Below are 21756 nucleotides of genomic sequence, written 5' to 3' on the forward strand. Positions count from 1 at the left end.
TCTCTAACCTTGTTACCCTTATCCTGGAAGATGAATCCTGTCATCCATCGTTGGGCTCTCTGCTGCGGTGAAGAAAGCTTGAGTGCATGAGCAAGCAAACAATGTTGTCCTTCAGGAAGATGCACCAAAGAGTAAATGGAGGAGGGTGTGGCCTTGAAGGTGACTTATGCTTTCTTGATTAGAAAAGCATCTTTTTCTTACTTGTATTTTTTTGATTTGTATACCTCTTCAGTGAGACTAACTTGGCCTGCTTCCTGTTCCTCTCTGTTGGCAAACATCAGCTTCTGAAATTCATAGTGGGGAAGAAGAATATAACTGCAGTATGAAAGGGGGGAAAGTTTTACACAGCCCAGCTGGAATACTGAAGTGAATGCTGAAAAATTGAAGTAGGCATCCTAGCCAGTTCAAGTGGATGTTGACTTTGAAACCCTTCAACCTATCAAGTTACTCTATTTGAAGAGTCATCAAGTTGTCTCCTTTCACCCCACTGAATCTTCTGTTTTCTTGTGTTAGTAGACTTGAAAGGACTGCATATGTCTAAGGCTGATGGGAAATGTCTACAATAAGATGCAGTTACCTCTTGAAGAATACATATGTGTTTTGACAGAGCCGTATTGCCTTGGAGAGCATTTTGCTAGAAGACTGGGAAAGCTAACACAGAAGACTGGGACAGCAAATAACAGCAATAAACATAGTTGGCAAGATTTTGTGGCTGGTAGACTGCAGTTAAAAAATCATTCCTGTTGAAAATCAGTCTTATTTAAAGTATTATTTAAGTATTGGAATTGTTCACAGCTTATTTATTTGAAATCTGAATAGCTGTTCGTGATTTTGTGTTCATAATTTGCGTTCATTGTTTTGGTGAAACTCTTTCTGAACATCAATATTGGCTGTGTTCAAACAGTCCCAACTTGATATTTAGTTAAAATTTCAAATATAACCAAAGTAATAATTTTCCCTTAGCTGGCTTTGAACGTTCTTTATATGAAAGAGGTCAATACAAGGAAAAATTAAAATTTTGTGCTAAGTTTTACGGGTTTTTCCTTGTATATGAGCTAATTAGTAATGCATGTTGATGCTGTCTTGCTCAGGGAATTAGTTACGGTGGTAGAAGTGGTAGTGTGTCTAAATTGACACAATAATTAGGAACATAAAAATGTTTATAGTTTATAGGGGTCTCAGTTGAACTGATTCCTTAATGGAATAGCGATGCTTGTTTTCTTTAAAGACTGTTAGAGTTGATCTTTCTAAATGTGTTCTAGGATAACTTAAGTTACCTTGCATGTTTCCCTCCCTTTACCCCAGCTGATAGGATAATCTGTAATTTCAGTCAGAAGAGATCGTTTATTTTCTGTAGATTGCCTTGTTGTACATATTTTTTTTTCAACCCCTTGCCAAGTGTTTGTTGACTTCATTCCTAATGCATAGTAGCTTTAGTAGGGGATTGTTTAGAGTATCCTAATACTCATTAAGTATTTTGCCGAAATGTTAAGAGTTTCCAAAAGCATTTCCTACTGAGTGAAGATGTTTTCTTTTAATCTGTGTATACATTTTTAGTGTTCCTACGAATATTTACATTCCATAGATAATTTGCACTTTCTTGCATCTGGCCTTTTTAGTGGTCACCAACACTGTTAAGCTCTTTCATGCCTCTACAACTAGCTGTTTCTTGTTCAACTGTCTGCAGGTTTTCAGTTGTCTTCTCACTGCTTACTTGGAGTAGGCAAGTTGGCTTTGAGTGCCTCTTCTTTCCTGCTGAAAGAAGGGTTAATCTGCAAGTTTCTGCAGATTAATTTCTGCAGCAGCAATCACAGGGATGAATTACAATCCTTTTCCCTAAAATTCAAATGAATTTTTTTATAACTTTCTTAATTTTCTTCACTTGTTTCAACTCATCATGACACTGAGGCCAAGATGTAGAATGTTAAGTGGTGTTTTTGTGATTCATTGAAGAGGCTGTGGAAAGGTTCCCCTTCTAAACTGCCACTTTTGAGAGGCTAGTAATTGCTTTTTATTGTTGCAAAGGGCTCATGCTTTCTTGTCTTAATTGCCTGTGTTTACATTAGTAACTTTTTAAGTTACTTGTAGATTTGAGACCACCTCATTATCAGAAAAATTCTAAGTTTGCTGTGAAAATTTCTGTCTTTTATCTGTTTTATCAAAGTTCTTCCATACAACTTAGCATTAATCAAGAGGTGCTCTTCTGGTTTCTTCTCCTGCATTCTCATCAAGCAGTAACCTGATCTAGTTTGTGCTGCAGATTCTTAAATAGTGTAATGGAGGGAGGAGCAAATGAATGTACGTGCAGGTGGGGAGGGCTGCTAATGGACAAGTGGTTTATACTCTTAAACAAAAAGTGAAAACAGAGACAAAGAAATAAGAGTTGTTTAGCCTGTTTGTGCAGACTCACCAAGCACAAGATGTCCTGTTAATATGTGGATCTCAGAGCAATCATTAAGCTCTCCTTGACAGCTATCTTTCTTATAGGGAAGCTAAGAGTGAGTAGTGTTTTGTTCTGACAGGCAAGTTCTTAACTAAAGACGTGCCTCTGGCCTTTGTGTGCATTTACCCATAAAGGACTTTGGGACGTTCAGGCAGGCTATGTAATAGTTTTTGCATATGCTAAATTGAACAGTCTCTGTTATCTCTTATTTACAGATGTTTTGAGTGTGCAGAAATTAGCACTGTGCTTTTGTATATGCTTCTAAGGTACTTGACCATTTGAAAAAAAAGGAGTCCTTCAAATTAACACTCCAATAAAGATAAAAATCACTAAAGAAGAAGCATGAAGAATTGCATCTATTCCAATTATCAGTAACTCTGCACTTAAATTTTCTTTAGGCATTGAAATTTTGTTTTGCTGAGTTTTTAAAGCAAAATTCAGCATCTGTATTGTGCCAGGTCTTACCTTTCAGTGAGCACTCAAATTTTTTTTTTATTTTAATTTAACGTGTTTGGCAACAGTCCCCACAGACAAGAAACAGTTTACCCTTGTTAAAATGCCTTAATTACTGTTGTGAGTCAAAGTGGATTGCATAAATCCTCTGGAAAGAGAACAGCTTTGTTACAAGCAGAGAACAAAGTTCTGGTTTAGACCTTTGTGTCTGGAAGAGATAAAGAACGATGTATGCAGCCAGAGGTGGTTCTTGTTCTGCAGTTTGATGTTAGGAAAACAAAATTTCTAGCATTTGCTTCTCCAAATGGTGATGTATTGTATTTATTGCTTTCCTTGCACTGGAAAACAGGATAGAAGGGCAAACACAAAATAAATACTAAGGCATGCACTGCAGGTTTTGTGGTATGTAAGCCTCTAGGAGAATCTTCAGGAGCATGTTTACATCTCTTAGGACTTTACCAAGGGCATTGTGTCACCTGTGACCTTTGAGGCTGGAGACATCTCATGGTCCAGTTTAGGTTGCCTCTGAACAGTGATAACAATTGAAGTTAGCAGATGTGTTTAGTTTCTCCTGTCTTAAATTCAGATGTAATCACCTTTATATGATAATACTGTTTAGAAGTATATAATGTAATTGCAGCAGGCATCTGTGCAGTGATTTTTTAAATGCGTTGTCTATAAATATAATTAAATTATGTATATAAAACCTATATGAAATGATTTCCCACCCAGCAATGTCCAGGATGTGTAAGTATGAATTGAAACAGGTGATAGAAGGACTTTAGTCAGGAGTCTAATGCACTAAACATTTCTCTCTAGCATCTGTATGATGCTTGTGAGGTGGTAATAGTGGTTGAAAGCTTACCTGTTGTGTCACCTGCTTGGTTCTGTCACAGCACTGCCAGGATCCAGACTCAGCCTGCATTTTCAGCTGAGCATGAATAGTTGAGAATATTGCACCCCAAAACACCTGCGTTGAAAGGGAAGTTAGTAGGCCACTATGGCTATTGCTTAGCAAGTCTTCATCTTGCTAGTACCACTATATTTTCTAAAGCTCTCATATAAAAATCTGCTGTTATAATTGGAACTGTTCTATGGCAACCAGAACTAATTGCATAAACCATATGGCTTTTGAACTTGTGATGTCTTTTCTCTTGAAAACAAAAAAAGCCTACTTGCCTCTCTCTGTTAGGCAAACTTTACTCATGACTTGCTTGAACACCAGCTAATTAGAAACTGGCATTCAGTTAATGCAGTGACAGTAACAGTGTTTGAGAGTGTTGGGTTTAAAATCTTATCTGTGCTTGATGAGGAAAAAGTAAGTTTATAGAAAGATAGGTGCCATGCGCTGCCTGTGAGAGAGAACCACTCAGTTTGTTGAACTGAACAACTGTGTCTTTAGTTCTGCTTCCTTTCAACATTATAAAGAGAGCAGATTTACTCAGTCAAAGGTTTACTGTTATTGTTCTCCTCTTAATCTGAATGTATTGTAAGACAAACTTTTCCATAGTAGGTATAGAACCCTGTTTCCTGAACGAAATGGTTTTATCGGTTTTGAATGCAGTAACTTTAAGCTATTTTAATAACCTGAAGTGTAATACTGTCTCTGAGGCTAATAGTCAAAAACTGAATTAGCTTTTGGGGATTCTTCAGTAGTTCAATATTTTAAAAATTTTGGGGGGGGAGGGTGGAAGAAAGCTCACAGCTCAAATTCTGTGTTAAGCTGCTGGTTTGGTATGGTGTTACAACTGAAAACGCATTTCAGAAAAGTTTCTCTTTTTTTCTAGAATGTAATTAGCCATATTTAATACTACTTTTAGGTCAGATAGAAGTGTAAATACAATGGTAAAAATGCCAGTTTTCCAAACTAGGTGTAAGAGAGCAGTCTCTGCAGCCTTGGAAGCAATAAAATGGTAGAAGAACTGGTAGAGCAAAAGCATTTTTGAGACATAATGGTTATTTTAGTCAGAGAACTGACTTGCACACTGATTGCAAGTACTGTATAGAATGCTTCAATTAGGATAAATGTGTTATGCAAGCTGGAAGTACTTCAACTGACAGGTGCTCTTGTCTTTTTTTTGAGAAATGCTGCAGTCTTTAAGAGGACAGTTAAGTATCCAGTTAGCACACTGAAGTCCTTGCAAGAAAGTAAGCTGTTCTATTGAAGTTTTCTAACCATAGGCTGTAGCCTGTGGTTCACAGGAAACAATCTGTGGGGTGACACTGCTTTGCTGAGAGCCATAGAGGTCCAAATACATCATCTTGTGCTATAGTCTCTGTAGGACAAGAATGTTGGAGACTATTTTAAAGCAGTCTTCTTAATAAGGCTTCTCTGGACTTAAAAGAAGTCAGTTGAGGCCTCCAGATTTTATTAATGTAGAAAGCAGTTCATCAAACATATTTGCCTATGAACAGTTGAGAGCTTCAGAAGTTTTTAGTGTTAGTTTTGGGTTCAGATCACAAAGAATGGCGTGCAAATTTACACTTGGTACCAAAGCCTCAGCATTTTGCATAAAGAGGTGATTGAAGGTCATAATTAACCTAAGTTGGAAATAAAGGCCAGACATGCTTGTAAGCATACGGATTTTGGTCGCAAACTGTCTTGAAGAGTGACGTGCACCGTTTTAAAACGGAAAAGTTTTTCTCGCCTCGTTTGTCAGCAGTTCAAGCAAGCGGGCTCCGGGCTCTGGGAGTGCAGGTTGCTCACAGAGGCTAGTTGTGGACGCCACAACACCTTTTGGAACCTAAGCTATTTTTTATCAAGTTTAGACTTAGCTCATCTATCTGTGGGTAGGATCTCTTTACGAACAGCAGTCTCAAGCTCTGGCAGTGGTCAGGAGCCTTTCTGTTTGTTCTGTTGTGGTTGTATTTCACATCTGGACTACCTGTAATAATCTGCAAATGGCCTATTAGCTTTTGTGGTATCCTTCTAGCATTGTTCAGTGTAATTCTAACTGGATTTTCAGTGATGTTTTAGTTAAAACAAAGAACAATATTTTGGTTACAAAATACTCTCATGAAAAACACTTGCATGTTTTTTCCAGTTATTGCACTTGATAAATCCTTGACTCTACTGCCACTTGTCTGTGCAGTGGTACTTTTAAACAGCTGTTGCAAGGAAGCTTAGTGAATGCCATCTGTACAAGATTTTCATTTACCTAATTTTTAAAACCCAGGATTTTGAAAATGGAATTAATTCTGACATAGTACTTTTGTCATCTTTGTGTATTTTTTTTTTCCTGTGGGCTGGGAAAGATGTGTAAAGGGAGCTGTAGTGCATGATCATCTTACGTGCTGATGGAAAATAAACTCACTGTATTTCTTTACTTTCCTCTTCAGTCTTGAAGATTTAAAAAAATGTTTTGTTATATAGTTTCTTTTAGGCATGGTGCGGTACAGAAGGAAGTTGCCATGCTAGATGCAGGGGTTACTAGACTGCATTATCTTTTAAGTCTTCTTAAAAATAAGCATCTTATTTCATGTAAGAAAAATAATTTTACAACTGAATTTGTTAAGATTAGATTGGAATTGCCTCAAATCCAATTAAGCCACACTGCATGGACGTGCTGGGAATATAAATGCAAATACTGTAAATTTGTACAAACTGATTTGTTGCATTATCTTGCTAATCTAACATACAGTACTTTTTGTGTCCATATTGCAGACGGCAACTCCAAACTAACATGGCAGTCAGACTGTGTGATGTGGCTTCTCTGCTTAGAAGTGGTTCGTGGGCAGCAGAGCCTTGGACTGGGGTCTGTGGGACTTTTCTTAAATTCTGTAGGCTACTTTTTTACATGTTAATAGTGCTGAGGCCATACCAAAGTCTTTTAACCTTCCATTTGGAATGCTAACTCACATATATGTTTCATTATAGGCTGTAGGGTGTGTTCCTCTTCTATGGGAGCCTAGAGCACATTGGCGTAACAAGACAACTTTTACTGTAAAACGCTGATCTCCTGTAGAAATTACACTGCAGTGGCTTGCCTTTCTTCTATTGTCAATTAGATTTCAGTACTAATTGAAAATACATGGTGGATAAGAAGAGTATTGTACTAAAATGGTTTTGGTATGGTCTGACTACTAATTTGCAGTAACTTTGAAAAACTGTATAGTTGTCTTTTTATTACTATTTTAAAATTATATTTGCCAGTCTATTCTAAGATTCTTTTAAACTGTAAATTTATCTCAAACTATTTTTCTGAGTGAAAAATATTTAGTGTTTTGTCTTTTATGAACAGTTCTCTGTAGCCTATTAGTGGGGTATGCATTATTTGTAAAAAATACTAGTACCACTTCATTCAGAGCAGATGGTTTTGTAGCTGAGAGATGCTGTAATTTTCAGCACACACAGGCTACTGCAGCTGTTCACTTGAATGTTGGCTTAGGAACCCATACTTGGCCACCTGAACGTGCAAATAAATGTGCAATTAAGAGAGAATTGTTTGTTGTCCTTGCTAAATCCTGCTAATTTTGATCAGTGAACACTTCAGATTTGAGAATAAAACACAAAAAAAGGAAAAAGGCAATCCTACAGAGCCTCAAAGCACAGCATTTGTGACTACTACCTTTAACAGGTATGCTAGTGTTTTGAAAAGTAATTTATGCTGATTGGGATAATCTACTTTATCATCTCTTCAGTGGACTTGTCTCATCAGTAGCAGAAGCAGGTTACTCCTTGGAGTTTGTCTCAAGGGAAGAAAATGTTGTTTAGTTGTAGCTCTTCAGGAAAACAAGATCATGCTTTTCTAATTAGTGTTCTTAATAGATGTATACCTTTTTTTGCGTTGTGCTGAGGTAACCTCTTGGAAAATGCTTCTGTATGCAAAGCACAGAACATAGAACTGTGTTCCCAGGAATGTCAAAGTTGGACTTCTAGTAAGAAACTCAACTTATCCCGTCTCATATTGTTAGGAAATTCAGTTATTCAGCAGTCCCTGAACTCAGCTAACCTTATCAGCTGTTTGGATATGCACTGATTGTGTATGGTGCTTTAAACAGGATTGTTAGGACAGACCCATCAGAGGTCCTGATGCTGTTCTGTGATTTTACAAGAGGCTTTTTTTGTGAGAGCTCCTCTTAGCAGTTTAATTATGAGGCTAAATTTCAGTGATTGATGGATTTCTTTAGTGAACTTGTTGTGTTGAAATATGTATTACTAGAGAATTCACGTACATAATTTTCTCTTGCATGTAGTCCTAAACTGTTTGTCTCAAAGAGAGTAGGCTGCCCAAATCTTAGATATTAAGATGCTATTAAAGATCCGTTGTATTTACCAGCTGTTGCCATTCAGTCCCTGACTGAGGGGGCAGAGTGCCTTTTGTAGATGTGGCAGCTTGTGTACAAGCAGACTCCTCCTAATTACGTCTGTTGCATCTTGCAGTCATACAGTCAGTGACTTTGGGGTGAGACACAGTAGAATCAGACTGGTTTGAGTTGAAAGTACCTTGGAGTTTTGAAAGTACCTTGTAGTTGAAAGTACCTTGAACGTTTTGAGGGATGGGGCATCTGCAGCCTGTCTGGGCAAGTGCCTTACCACCCTCACAGTAAAGAAGTTCTTCCTAATATGTAATTGCAACCTACTAGCTTTCAATTTGAAGACATTCCCTTTTGTCCTGTCACTACATGCTGCTCAAAAATTTCTCTTTCCCTCTTTCTTGTAAAATTGCTGCAGGTACTAAAAGGCCACAGTTAGGCTACCCCAAAGTAATCTCTTTCTACGCTGAGCAAGCCTGATTCTCCCAGAATTTTGTCAAAGGAGATGTGCTCTCTCCCTCTAATCCGGGCCCTCCTGAGTTCACTCCAGCAGATCCATGTCCTTCCTGAGCTGGGAGCCCAGAGCTGGATGCAGGTTCCAGGTGGGCTCTCCCCAGAGCAGAGCAGAGGGGCAGAATCCCCTCCCTGTCCTGCTGCCCACGCTGCTCTGGATGCAGCCCAGGGCACGTTTGGCTCTCTGGGCTGGGAGTGCCCCTGGCTGGGTCATGCCCAGCCTCTCACCCACCAGCACCCCCCAGTCCTGCTCACAGGGCTGCTCTCCATCCATTCATCCCCCAGCCTGGGCTGATACTGTGAGTGTCCTGACCCAGATGCAGTACCTTGAACATGGTCTCTCTAAACCTCATAAGATTTCCATAGTCCCACTTTTCAAGCCTGTCCAGGTCCCCCTGGATGATACCCTGAACTTCAGGAGTGTCAGCAACACCACTTACCTTGGGGTCATCAGCAAACTTGCAGAGGTTTGTCTGTGTTATTAGTGAAGACATTGAATAGCACTGGTGGTCCCAGTGTGGAGTGCTGAGGGACACCGCTTGTCACTGATGTCTGTCGAGACTCAGCTATTGACCACCACCTCTGGATGCAGCTCTCCAATCCCTTTCTTATCCATCTGTTAATCCATCCATAGATACTCTGTCCATTTTAGAGATAAAGATGTTGTATGAGATTGTGTCAAGGGCTTTGAGTAAGTCTAGATTGATAACATCTGTAACCCTTCCCTTGTCCACTGATGGAGTCCCTTCATCACAGAAGGGCCACTTAGTTGGTCAGACAGGACTTGCCCTTGGTGAAGCCATGTTGGCTGTCTGAGATCGCTTCCTGTTCTCCATCTGCCTTAGCACAGGTTCTAGGAGGATCAGTTCTGTGGTCTCCCAGGCACAGAGTAGTTCTGGAGTGGTCAAAAAGTACATTAAGAACAAGATTCAGATTTAACTGTTCTCAGAGTTCAGGTGAAGAAAGAAATAATAACAAGAAATTGTCAATTTGAAATAAAAGCATCTAGAGGCCTGGTTCCAACCTGTGGTGAGAAGTTTGACATGGATGTTGTCAAAGAAGAGTATATTTTCCATCCCTGCACATTCATGTATCCTAAATAGTTCTTTAAAATACTAATCTTGATCTCTGCTATTTCATATGAGAAGTAATCTTTGGATATAGTGAATGCCCACCTCTTATTGAAGTCGTTCAAATGCTACTTCATTAAAAACGGCTTTCATGTTATTTCAGTAACCAGCAGTAAGTTAACAGTAGTGATTACTCTTGCAACAGGCCCATTTTGTTTGGTAACTTCTATAACAGAAAGGCTGTGATTCCCCTAAATTGGAGGAATGGCAGAGAATGGAAACTAAGCTTTGAATGCTGATTTCATTTAGTGAACTTGTAGAAGATAGTTTATTTGTTACGAGGTTTTAAAGTGTTGTCTTGACTAACAGTTTAATGCCCTTCTATACTGGTGTTTGGTTTTTTTCTTGCATGTAGAGGCAGTATATGGCCTTGGCAATACCATTTCTGCATAGTGACAGGTCTTTTAGGTTCTTGTTTGGACTCTTCTACTAGATACTGAAATTTAAATTTTGATGGCTCTTCTTCTTTGTTCTTTTCAGCAGGTAATTGCTGCCATGGAAACACAACTGTCTAATGGACCAACTTGTAATAACACAGCCCATAGTTCAGCCACCATAAACAATTGCTCATCACCAGTTGATTCTGGGAACACAGAAGACAGCAAGACCAATTTAATAGTCAACTACCTTCCACAAAACATGACACAAGAGGAACTGAAGAGTCTTTTTGGCAGCATTGGGGAGATAGAATCCTGCAAGCTTGTCAGAGACAAAATAACAGGTATGTTGGTTTTGGAGTTTTCTGTATCTTCTCAAACTCTCAGATGGCATTCTGCAATTCTCTTAAGTAATGGAATAAAGGCAGAAGGAACCAATGCTGATCAGAAGGAACTTAAATTAATTTTTTTTTAATTATATACCCCAAAATTAACCATAACAATTTGCATTTAATTTAGGTTACTTTGAGTGCTATAAATGCTTACAGGATATTTAAACTTGGGCTTCAGAGTGCTAGGAAAGAAGATTCACATGGGGAAAGGCAGATATTTATACTAAGTTCCCTTGAATTTTAATTCAACCTCATTGAAGTTAGACTTTAGTGCTTGTTGATGCAAAGCTGCTTCTTTTCAGGGATGCAGGTAATGAAGCTTGTACCTTGGAAAAAAGGCAGATTATCTTACTTCACAGGTTAAGCTGCTTTTGAATTGCAGCACTTGTACAGTTTCTTTAGGATGCACACTTGAGTCAATTTATGCTCTTTGGCTTTCTTATTGAGCAGTCTCTGGCTGACTTCGTTGGCTGAGTGTGGTTTATTTCCCTCATGGCTCTGAATAACCAGCAGATCTTCCCACAGCAGATGACTTGTTCTTAAGACATCAGGTAGTGGAGTGGGTGAATCTTTGAAGCGCCCTCCTTCAGCATGATAGTCTGGGATACTGAAATCACTGCTTTTAGTCAATCTGGCCTGACCAAACCTTCAAGCAATCTTTGCTCCTCAGTGTGAAGATTACTGAATATTCTTGGGATGCCAAAGAAACTAGATGGGGCTGATGACACAGCTTGCTGTTACCAGGTGAAATCTGGTTGATGGAGAAAACAAGCCTGTTTTCTTTGTAGGTAATGACTTCAGTGCTTTGAAACAAAAGGTCCCTTCCTTAGGTGTTTCCCGACTTCTTGTTCTGGAGTGGAAAGATGTAACAGATAGTTCGTCAGTTAGTGGGATCAGTTAGTTAGTGGGATGGCTATTCAGACAGTTTGTCTGTCTTGTGTACCCCACATGTTTAGCATGTTTAGCCTCTTTAGCGAAGCTGCTTAGGAATAACCTCAAAGGCTGCTACTTCTGGCCCACAGAAATAACCCTCAAGATCTTGTGATCAATGTTCAAATTGTCCACTTCCTTTCATGATGGGTCTGATGTTCTGTATGCCAGAAGCACACAGTTGCTGCTACGTAGTTCCAAGAGACTTCATACCTGGGAATGGACATAATTGTAGACCTCTTGTTTCAAGGTGTGATGTTTTCTATATAGCATGAAGTGATGCCTGAGAAGGATCCTGAATTTAAATTACATTCTCAGTAGCAGAGAACTCCAGAGTTGAAATTATTGGCGATAAGTTTTTCTACTTCATCAGAGAGCGGATCCTCAGCTTTGAGATACAGTTTCAACTGCCAGCAAAAGTGCTGCATCAAGTCTTGTTCCAAAGATTTTAGGATTATAAGTGAGATTGAGAAGTACAGTGTCTGACCTTGCAACTGCATTGGGAGCAATACTTCTGATTTAAGTAGCCTGGAGCAAGATAACCATGTGTTTGCAGATGCTTGATGCTTAGGAGAAAGCTATCGACTTTCACTCCTGTTCTTACTCATTTTCAAGTTTTCTTCAGAGAGTTTTGAAAAGCAAATTTTTCTTCTAAATTCAGAACAGGGATTGTTATCAGGTTCTGTGAAATTCATATGGCATGAATTTCAGATTTTTATTGCTTTAATTCCTCTGTTAAAATGTAATAATTTGTTTTGCCCTTCTTAAATGAAGTGTCAGGAATGCTAGTTACTTGGTGAGTATCTTTAAATAAGATTAGGGTAGCATAGAAGTTGAAGTACACTTTTACAGTTATGGTATCACTGAGGTCTGTAATGGCTTGTATCTCCACCATTCTCTGCCTGCTAGTTTGCATAGTGGAGTTTGGTAGGGAAATGTGAGCCAATCCAGTGCTATCCTTGGCTTGGAGTGGTACAATCCTGCAAGCTCAGTGTCAAAGAATGCATTTCATTTCATGGCCACTGTCACTGGTGGGCAAGACCAGGAATAGCGAGGAAGTGACCGTAGCCCTCAGACCAGTGGGACGGAGATCAGCTTGTGTGCCCCAAAGGGCATCCAGTGAGGCCGTGTGTGAGGTGTGATCTCTGCAGCTGTGCCCAGTTAGAAACCACAGTCCTGTCCTGGGAGTCAGAGTTACTCCTGCCAGGATCACTGGGTTACCAGTGCCAAGTGTTAAAATACAGAGAGATCATGGCCAGCCACTGTCATTGACCCAAATATTCATTAGCATCCAGTGAATTTAAACCAAGTTATCTCCCACCCTATTGTGAGTACTGTTGTTTAATTCTCACTCTGTGATCACGTCTACAACACTAAAGTGCACTTGCATTATCATAGAATAGCAGAATGTTTTCAGTTGGGTGGTACCTTCATAAGCACCTCATTCCAGCCTCCCTGCTGTGGTCAGGCACACCTCCCACTAGAGGTGAAAGTGCCCAATTTCCTTTAAGCTGTCTGCACACTTTAGGATTGAGAGGAGTTGAACTTGAAGGCCTTCTTTGTTTTTTTCCTCTGGAAAACCTGTTTGAGGGAAGGAGGCATCCTGGAGTTCATTTACTAATTTCATGAGAGCAGTTTGAAGTCCAAGTCCAGATTATTTTATTGATTTTTAGCTAGGGATTTTCTTGTGAATAAGGGAGAAAGCTGATGTGTGAAGGTTCCTGGTAGTCATCTCCAAGCATGCACTTCATGGGTAGAACTGTCTGTTGGGGTGACATTAGTAGCTGGAGTGAAGTCTGCTTTCTGTATTGGCAGAAAACCATTTTAAGTATTATCAGTAAGAATTTAAATAGCTGATTGCTGTTCTGTTGCTTTACTGAAAGTAAATAAATGAAACATTGGTAGTATTGAAGATTCTAAAGGGTGCTGAACAAGCGTCTCTCTTCATGTGAGAATCCCACTGACAACAGCATCTGATAAGTGGGTCATGAACGTCACTTTATCTTCACTTGCTAACCAGAGAATCTGTCAGGAGTGAGTCATTGTGCCTTAGATATTTTAGAGTCTGTGTTAATCTTATGTGTGTTTGACTAATGCAGATGTGTGTCAATATAAATTGCAAACCTACTGTGTAAGTTAATTGTGCTTGTACAATAGGTGGGAGACCCTGGTCTCAACAGAGCAACGTAACGACTGGATTCCAGTCAGCCATTTCAGATCAGTTTGGTTTAAGTGCTTCTTCATATTTAAAGGCAGTAGAGGTAACATTCACCATATAATGATGACCTTTTATGTAATCAAATGTTAAGCATGTATGGTTACAAAAAATAAGCTAAAATATTCAAAGTGTTAGGGAAGAGGATAAAATGGGCTGAAATTTAATTGCTGGAGCTGCCCCTGGTCAAGCACTTTAAAGCTTTCTGCTTGCACAAGGTAGATGGATTTAGCAGCTTTTGAAAAAATACAAGAAACATTAATAGCTCGCACTTAAAGAGTAAGAGATATCATAGTATGGTAAACATTTTCTGAACCTACTTTTCTGAAACTTGAATATAGGTAAAAACGTGACTGTAGTCTCCTTGAAAACAACACAACAACAACAAAAAAAACTGCATTCTTTTGACTCCCATTGTCTTCAGTACAATTTCAATTGTACATGTGGAAGATTAATGCCTTATTTTCACACCGGGGAATAATCTCCCAGTTTTTATTGTGCTTGTGGCATTATTAGCTAAAGTAAAACTCATGGAACACAGACTCCTTAATTTCAAAAAGCAGCTAACTCAGATGTCATAAATTTGGGAAAGTATTTGTTTTTTGGGCTTCCAAACTCCCATACTATTCTCTTATTAAAATAATCATATGCTCATAAAATTCACAAGCTTTTTTCTTTAAAAGAGAACCTGCTTATGAATAGGGCTGGATTTCTTCTCTCTTTAACTGTGTTTGAATACCAGTAATGCTTATATATGGATTTCTTTTGCAGTTTAGCAAATGCTTGTTCTGTCTAGAAAGTGAGGCTGGATATGCTTAGAGACCTATCCTGGGACTGTATTTCACATTCATAGACTTGTGTATGAGCTGTGAAACTCTGCTAATACTTTTACCTTTAGTACAAGGAGACAGGTGCTCTGCACTTGAAGACTTCATCAATTGCTTCTGCCTTCTATCATCTCTGCTTGAAGATAAAGAGTAAGTCCACTTTAGGACATACTGCTGATGGCTGTTACATGGCATTTTTTCCACACATGATCCAGCTGCCACTGTGGAGCTTACATGTTGGTTGAAAGTCTGTTCCTCTTACATACCTTTTTCAAAAAAATCTGGGCTCCTGTTTGTTGTGTGGCTGGCAACTATCTGTCACATTGTGGTGGTGTTTCTTTATGGTCAGTATTACAGGCTCAGGGAGTACAATTTTCAAGTCATGTCTATGTAACCCCTTTAAAAATTTCATAGGCAGTCTAGGCTTTTGCAGTCTAGAATACAATCCAGAGTACTATAGTCTAGTCTAAGGACTGTGATGGATACTCATGTAGAGTATCCATCTGTCCATGTAGAGGGAGGATCATGTTTCTGTCTTACACCTGTTTCCATAAGATTAAAGCTAACAGGATATCTTCCTTAATTTTGTGGATTTCATCTTGTCTTCTTGAAGGTAGTAGTTTCTCATATACTTTGAAGTATTCTCTCATTTCCGTGCTGTACAAAGTGAAGACGTAAAAAGCAGCACGATTGAGATATCTAGAACTGTAGTTCTAGAAAAACTGCCTGAAAGTTGAACACTTCCATAAAATTCTTGAAGCAGTTGTGTCGATATTTTGCAGTTAAAGTTTGTACAGAGAGTTTTAATTCTCATGTGTGTTTTCAGTCTTCATTGAAGTACCATGGTAATAAATGCAAGGATTCTGAGTTGGTCATGGAAATAAAGAAATACGTAGAGCTGGACATGATGCTGTCAGACAGAGCTTGGGTTCACAGTGGTGACACTGGTCACAATTGAGTGTGGGCCATGTGTATATATAGAGTCGGTGCAGCATTGGGAAGGGCTCTGCTCTGCCAGATCCTTGGTTATGGAGCACTCAGCCTCCTCTAGTGCAGGGTCAGAGGAAAAGCTTGTCAGAATGCTGAATTATAGAGAGCCAAAACAGCTGAGGCCATGACTTGGAAAAGGATTTTCTTTTCTGAGGGGCAAGTGTCCTGTTTCAGCAGAGCATGGCTGAAATATCAATTTCTTTAGTGATGGCTCTTACACTTGCTGTGACTTGTACAGCAGTCTTTTGGTGATCAAGGGAAACCTATTTTTGTCCTCAGTGGAAGCAATGCAAAGTGTTTTAACTGAGTGGCTGCTTGAATCTAGAACATGTGAAACTTGTTAAGCTCTGTAGTGTTCACTCCTTTTATCATAACATTGTAAATGTTAGTGTCTGGCAAGGGCAGAGCTGTGGGAAACCTTATGCCTTGTCAGTGCTACTGCATATCTAAAACTCCTGACTTTGAAAGTGATCTCAGTTGAACCTGGGCTGCCAGTTTCTTTCAAGTCTTTTGTCACTGTTGCTCTGAGCAGTCTTAGTTTTCTCTCCAGCTCTAAATCTTTCACTTCCTTTAATGGAAGTCTAATTTTAGGGCATCTAAACTAACCTTACAGGAAGATGGGGAAAAAAAATGTGATTATGCTTTAATCTGAGGCTCTGAATTTGAGGCTTACTACTGCCTTGAAGAGAAAGTAGGAAGCAAAGTAGGTGGGTCTTGCCTACAAAGCAGGTGGTTTTTTATGTCCTTGAGGAAGCAGGAAGATATGGTGTGGCATATCTGTGGAAGGGCTTAGTGTTCAAAGTATTTACAGTGTAAAAAGTTTTAAGCATTCCCATGGCAAGAAAAAAAAAACATTGAGCCTGGTAGGGCAATGAGTAGCTGGAATTTCAGGTACTTGCTCATATGATATGAGTGCCTGAGACAGAGAGGACCACATGAATGATCAGAGCACACCAATGTCATCATGTTTTGAGAGAGGCTTGCTATCTTTGTTAAAATCATCAGGTCTTCTTCCTTGTTAGCCTTTACTCCCAGTGTGTTTGGTGTTTGCAGTCCTATATTACTCTAATGCATCAGATGTTTTTGCAGGGTTTTGTGCACTTGGCTGAGGAGTAGAGTAATTTGGCAGCTAAAGGAAGAACTAGTTGAAGCTGCCTGCTCTTTTGTAGTGTTCTGAGTCCGTGATATGCACGGGTGCTTGCTAACTGCTGCTGGGCGGTGTGCTGAGATGAGTGAATTCTTGTCAGCCTGACAATTTCTGATTAAGGCAGGGTTGTGAACAAAAGGTGCTGCCTGGAAAAACTGCATCTTGCCAGTAGAATGTGTTGTGCAAAACGTGACTAAAATGTGAAATTAAGAATAGAAGCCAAATGGGATTGGAGGCAAATTTCTATTTATATTAATTTATATGTATTTATCTGTCATGACCAAGTGTTCTCTGGACCATCTTGCTCAAGACCTTGAAGCATAGATCTTCTGGGGCAAGGGAGCGTTGATTATAAAATCATCTTTTAAATTTTCCAGTTTACATTTTGAGCTCTGCTGATGTTAAAATGCAGTTGCTGATATGGCCTAGGGACTTTTGGTGAGTTATAGCACAAAGTTAATAAAATGAGTTGGAACTTTGTGTGTTTGTTGGAGAAAAGTGCAGCAGCAGAGTATTGGCTTACTTAGCCAGCCTGGGTGCTTGAAGTACCATCCTGAAGGGATAATCCTGGAAGAGTTAAGATTCAAACCAGCTTTATGTCTGGATCCAGAGCATAGCTAATATCTTAAATCTGCTGAGGGGATGTAACTGTATGGTCTTCAGGGTTTCTTTCAATCCAGGCAATTCTGTGGTGTTTTGTACTTCCGATGGCTATTTAATATTACCGAAAAGTATTTAGCAGCATTTACTGTACCTTTCCATAGTAAACAGCATAATTTATTGCACTGCACATGTCTCCTGGAAATGAGTCGTGTAAACAGGTGAGCATGAAGGAAATTGTTTCAGCTTGTGTTACTCAAGATAGCACTTAATGTCTTTGTACTTTCATGTGACTTTCATGTTACACAGACACAGTACTATTTTGACCTTTCAGAAGTTCACAGGCTTTGTTTTTACAAGTAAAAGAGGTAGAAAAGATGTGTTTGACTAAACCTGCCAGGGTTCACTCATAGCACCAACTTTGTGGAAACAAGCTGTTTTTAAAATGATTATTCATCATATATTAACTTGAATTAATGTGTTGATCTCGATATCTAGCAAAAGCAACAACTTGATATTTTAAAATTTTAATTATTTTTATATGACTAAATATAATTAGGGACCTTTCTGATCACTAAGTCACTCTGTTTTCAGCAAACACTGAGCTTTTTGATGGAGATAATTGCAATATACATTATCTTGCACCTTACTGCAAACAGATTACCATTCACTTTCGTCAGTGGTTGCCATAATTTACAAGAAGCCTGTGAAATCATTAACCTTTGGCATTGGTGATGTAGTGGTGTGGGCTATCTAGTGTGCTTTTAGCTAGGGTAAGGTTCTTTGCTTCCACACTGGGAGTCCTAGGCTGCCGGTTTGGTGTATCTTGCACTATTTACTCTTTCATACCTGTATGTAGTATATATTGCTGTTACATCTTAGTGATCCTGGGCCAGCTGTTCGAATAAATGTTGATTCTAGTGGAAGCTGGTGTGTGAGAGAGACCTCTCGTAACTTGAAGTTCTTATGGCATAACTGCTTTTTAGGGTGACTGTGCTGTGATATTAGAGCAGAGTATTTATAATAATGAAGGTATGTTTCCTTGATGTCTGCCTCAGTTTGGGTAGTGATGTAAGTGACCTGCACACCCTGAAGCTCTTTCACTCCAAGGATGTCACGTGGATTATAGGGACCTGGATATCCCTGCAGAAAGTAGGTACTTCCTCTCAGCCTCCACAAGCTGTGAGTGGTAATTAATAAGACTTCAAGCTGTAAATGGTTCCAGTAGGTTCATGGTTGGTCCATTATGTGTTGCAGCAGCTAGTATATCGTGTTACTGAAGCAACACTTCAAAATTCATGCAAGAAACTTTCTAGCTGCATGTGTTTATTTTCTATAAAATATATGTATATCTGCATTTGATTTTCTTTTATCATGGTACTTCAACTGGCAGCTCTTGCTGTGAAAATTTGCCAGACTGCCATTGTGGTTTTCTGTGTACAACTGCAGAAGAGGGCTTATTATACTATTCTCTGTGGAATTTTTCTTCCTGCAGTATGTCAAGTGAGAGTGGAAATAGAAAGCTGTAGAATGCCACAGAAGAAAACTATAAAAGCCTGTGGTTTTAGTGACCTAATACTTTAATCCACAGTAAAGAGAAAATAACTGGGAGGGCTGAGATACTGTATTTCATTTTAGGATTCCTTTAATTTTTTTTGTAAATCCACTAATTCCCACAGTTATCAAGGACACAGCCATATTATCTTCAGAATTTCTCTGCTGTTTACCAGTTGCTGCAATTACTTTGTTTTTTACCTTTGCTTATTTCAGGCATTTAGCAGCATTTACTGAAACAGAATGGGGTTTGTAATGTGAATTCTTTCCCGTCTTTTGAGTTTCTGGATCTATTGTAGAGGAGGTTTTTTTCGTAATCTTTGTAGCTTTGTGCATATTAAACCAAAGCCCTTTTTGAAATACACTTGCAGCTGCACAATGGTTATGAAGTCTTGTACCTATAGTAAGATGCATTGATTATTTAGGCTCCCCACTCTTCCCCATCACCTTCTAAACTAAAAAAGCCACACTTACTTATGGAAGAAATTCTCTCTGTTCATGTAGGAATTAATTGCTGTGGAGACATAGTTCAGTTTCAAATAACAAAAACTTCAGCTTTTCTCAGTGTATTTTTTTCCTATGTCTATTTAGCAACTGCAAAAGGAAATGGCTTTTTCCAGCTACTTAGTACTGCAGATTAGTAGTTGTTCTTGTTTGTTAATTACAGCTGTTAAAATTGAAAAAAATATGCTCCCCTTGGACATACTTTCAAGCGCATATTTTTTGAGTCGACAGTTGAGACCTCCACTAGGGAAAAAAATAGTTTTGAGGACAAGTTATCATTTTTCTACACATTTTCTTTCATCACTAAAAATCAGAAAAAATCCAAAACCCAAGCATGTGATTTAAAGTAACATCAGTAGTTAACCTATGAAAAAAGTTCCCTAGATGGGGGGAATATTTTTCAAACTTAGGATCATGGCACATTTCAGGATATCTTTCAAAATTCTGAGATTAAGTAGTAGGTAAAAACCTGGACAGAAAACCAAAACAAGAGTTCCAAGGTAGTATGTATTTTTGTCAAGTTTGGGAAAAGAATGCAAGTTCAGGTGTGTCCTGATTTTTGGCTGAGAGAGAATTCCTTTATTCTCAGCAGTAGGTAGAGAGCTGTGCTTTGGAATCAGTATGAAAATAATGTTGATAACACACTGATGGTTTGGCTGTTGCTGAGCAGTGTTTACCCTGAATTAAAGACTGTTCACTGTTTCGTGCTGTGCCAGCGAGCAGGTGTGGAAGCATTGGCATTTTAGGGACCTGAACTGGCCAAGGATGTATATTCCACTCCATGGAACCTCATGCCCAAATTATAAACTGGGGAATTACTTGAAACGGGTGCTCACAGTTCAAGGATAGGATTTAGTATAAGCCAGTGGATGATGATGAGCAGTTTTTTTGTCTATCACTTATTTTCCTCAAGGTTTCTCTCCTTTCTTATTTCCTTTTATTAGTGGTATTGCATGTTACTTTGTTTAAATTACTAAACTGGTCTTCTGTGGTGAGCTTTTTTTAAAATTCTTCTCCCCTTTTTGACCAGGATGTGAGTTGGGAGTGTTGTTAGTTGTGGCTGTGTTCTTAACTGCCAGCTGGGTTTAAACCACAACAAAGTGTCATGCCCTATTTTTTTCTTGGGTGAGCACATTACCACAGGTTTTGAAACCCCAGGAGTAGAACAAAGTGCTTTACATCCACTTGCTTATTTAAGATGACTAGGTGGATACAATAAGACAGAATATTTAGCACTGCTGGCTATATTCCTGACAAGGAGTAAATTGACTGCAAAAGACAAAACTGAATTGCCTGGAACATGTTACTATTAATAGTTGTCCAGGTTTAGAGCAACTTTGGGGAAGAATCCCCCAAAGGAGCTCCGGTGGGAAAAGCAGATCCAATCGGCCCCTCCCCCCAACTGGTCCGGGAGGGAAAAATACCTCCTTGGAGAAAGGTGGAAAAAAAACCTGTTTATTAAACAATAAGACCAAAACAATATCAAACAATGAGACCCCTTGCCATTCTAAAAGAGATGACAAACTGAGAAAACCCCGGGTTCAAGCAGCAGCTCACTCAGTCTCTCATCAGTCCCTCAGTGCTGGAATTGTCGCAGGCCAGGCCCGGCCCGGTGGGCCACAGCTGCAGCTGCCGGTCCTGTGCTGAGTGTTCAGTCCAGAGCAGTTTCAAGACGTCCAAAGAAAAGGGAAAAATAAACAGTCCAGGGAACTTGTTTGCCTCAGCTAACTAAAAACTAACTAAAAAGCAAAAGAAGAGCTCTCTGCCCCACTGTCTGTCTGCAGACAACACAGTCAGGAGCAGCAATGTGGAGGAGTGAGTGCAGTGTCTGAAAACAAACTGCGCGCTTCTTCTCTCCCCCTTTCACTCTCTGGAACACTCTTAAAGGTACAAAACTTATTATTCAACATAAACAGAATGAGACGACTGGGGATAAAAGCATCATATAGTCAACCCAGGACAATAGTGGTATAAATTAAAGGGTATAGCTAGCTTTCAGAAAAGTATTTGGTTTGGCAAATTCCATGGTATTCTTTCACTTGGAGTGATAAGGATCTTCTCCTTGTAATATGACAGGCTAGTTTGTAAGAATGTCTGGGTGTCTTCAGTCTGCATTATTTGAAGTAGGTTTTGGCTGTCATATATTTTGTTATATTTGAACCCAAGGCAATAATGGGCATGATTCTCAGTGTTCCTCCTTCTGTAGTGTCCATAAGGATTTCTTTTGCCTGTGCAACAGCATGCATATTTCCATGCAGTTCTGCTTTCAGCCACGCTTTCCGACATTGAGATTTTCTATTTGGACATGGTGGATCTCTGTTAATAACTTTCAGCTGAAGTCCCTTCTGGCTTGCTGAACATTTTATTGGGCTCATGTAATGCTTAGCATCCATGGTACCCACCCAGCATGAACTTTCTCCTTGTG

The 21756-nt window shown here is 39.2% G+C and overlaps 1 protein-coding gene across 16 annotated transcripts in view; it reads left to right on the forward strand.

Moving 5' to 3' along the window:
- The window catches only part of ELAVL2 (ELAV like RNA binding protein 2), a 114072-nt gene that overhangs the window by 58223 nt on the left and 34093 nt on the right, over window positions 1–21756 (forward strand). For 5 of the 16 annotated variants that reach the window (XM_064736833.1, XM_064736830.1, XM_064736832.1 and 2 more), the window contains exons 2-3: window positions 6561–6651; window positions 10276–10516. In XM_064736833.1, the coding sequence (XP_064592903.1) occupies window positions 6580–6651; window positions 10276–10516 (313 nt within the window). In that variant the 5' untranslated portion in view covers window positions 6561–6579. Of the gene's footprint in view, window positions 1–781; window positions 6652–10275; window positions 10517–21756 lie in introns of those variants that run through there. The other 11 variants (XM_064736840.1, XM_064736841.1, XM_064736845.1 and 8 more) reach the window with 6 other exon arrangements.

The sequence above is a fragment of the Zonotrichia leucophrys genome, chromosome Z, assembly GCF_028769735.1.
Source record: "Zonotrichia leucophrys gambelii isolate GWCS_2022_RI chromosome Z, RI_Zleu_2.0, whole genome shotgun sequence".
NCBI classification, from domain to species: domain Eukaryota; kingdom Metazoa; phylum Chordata; class Aves; order Passeriformes; family Passerellidae; genus Zonotrichia; species Zonotrichia leucophrys.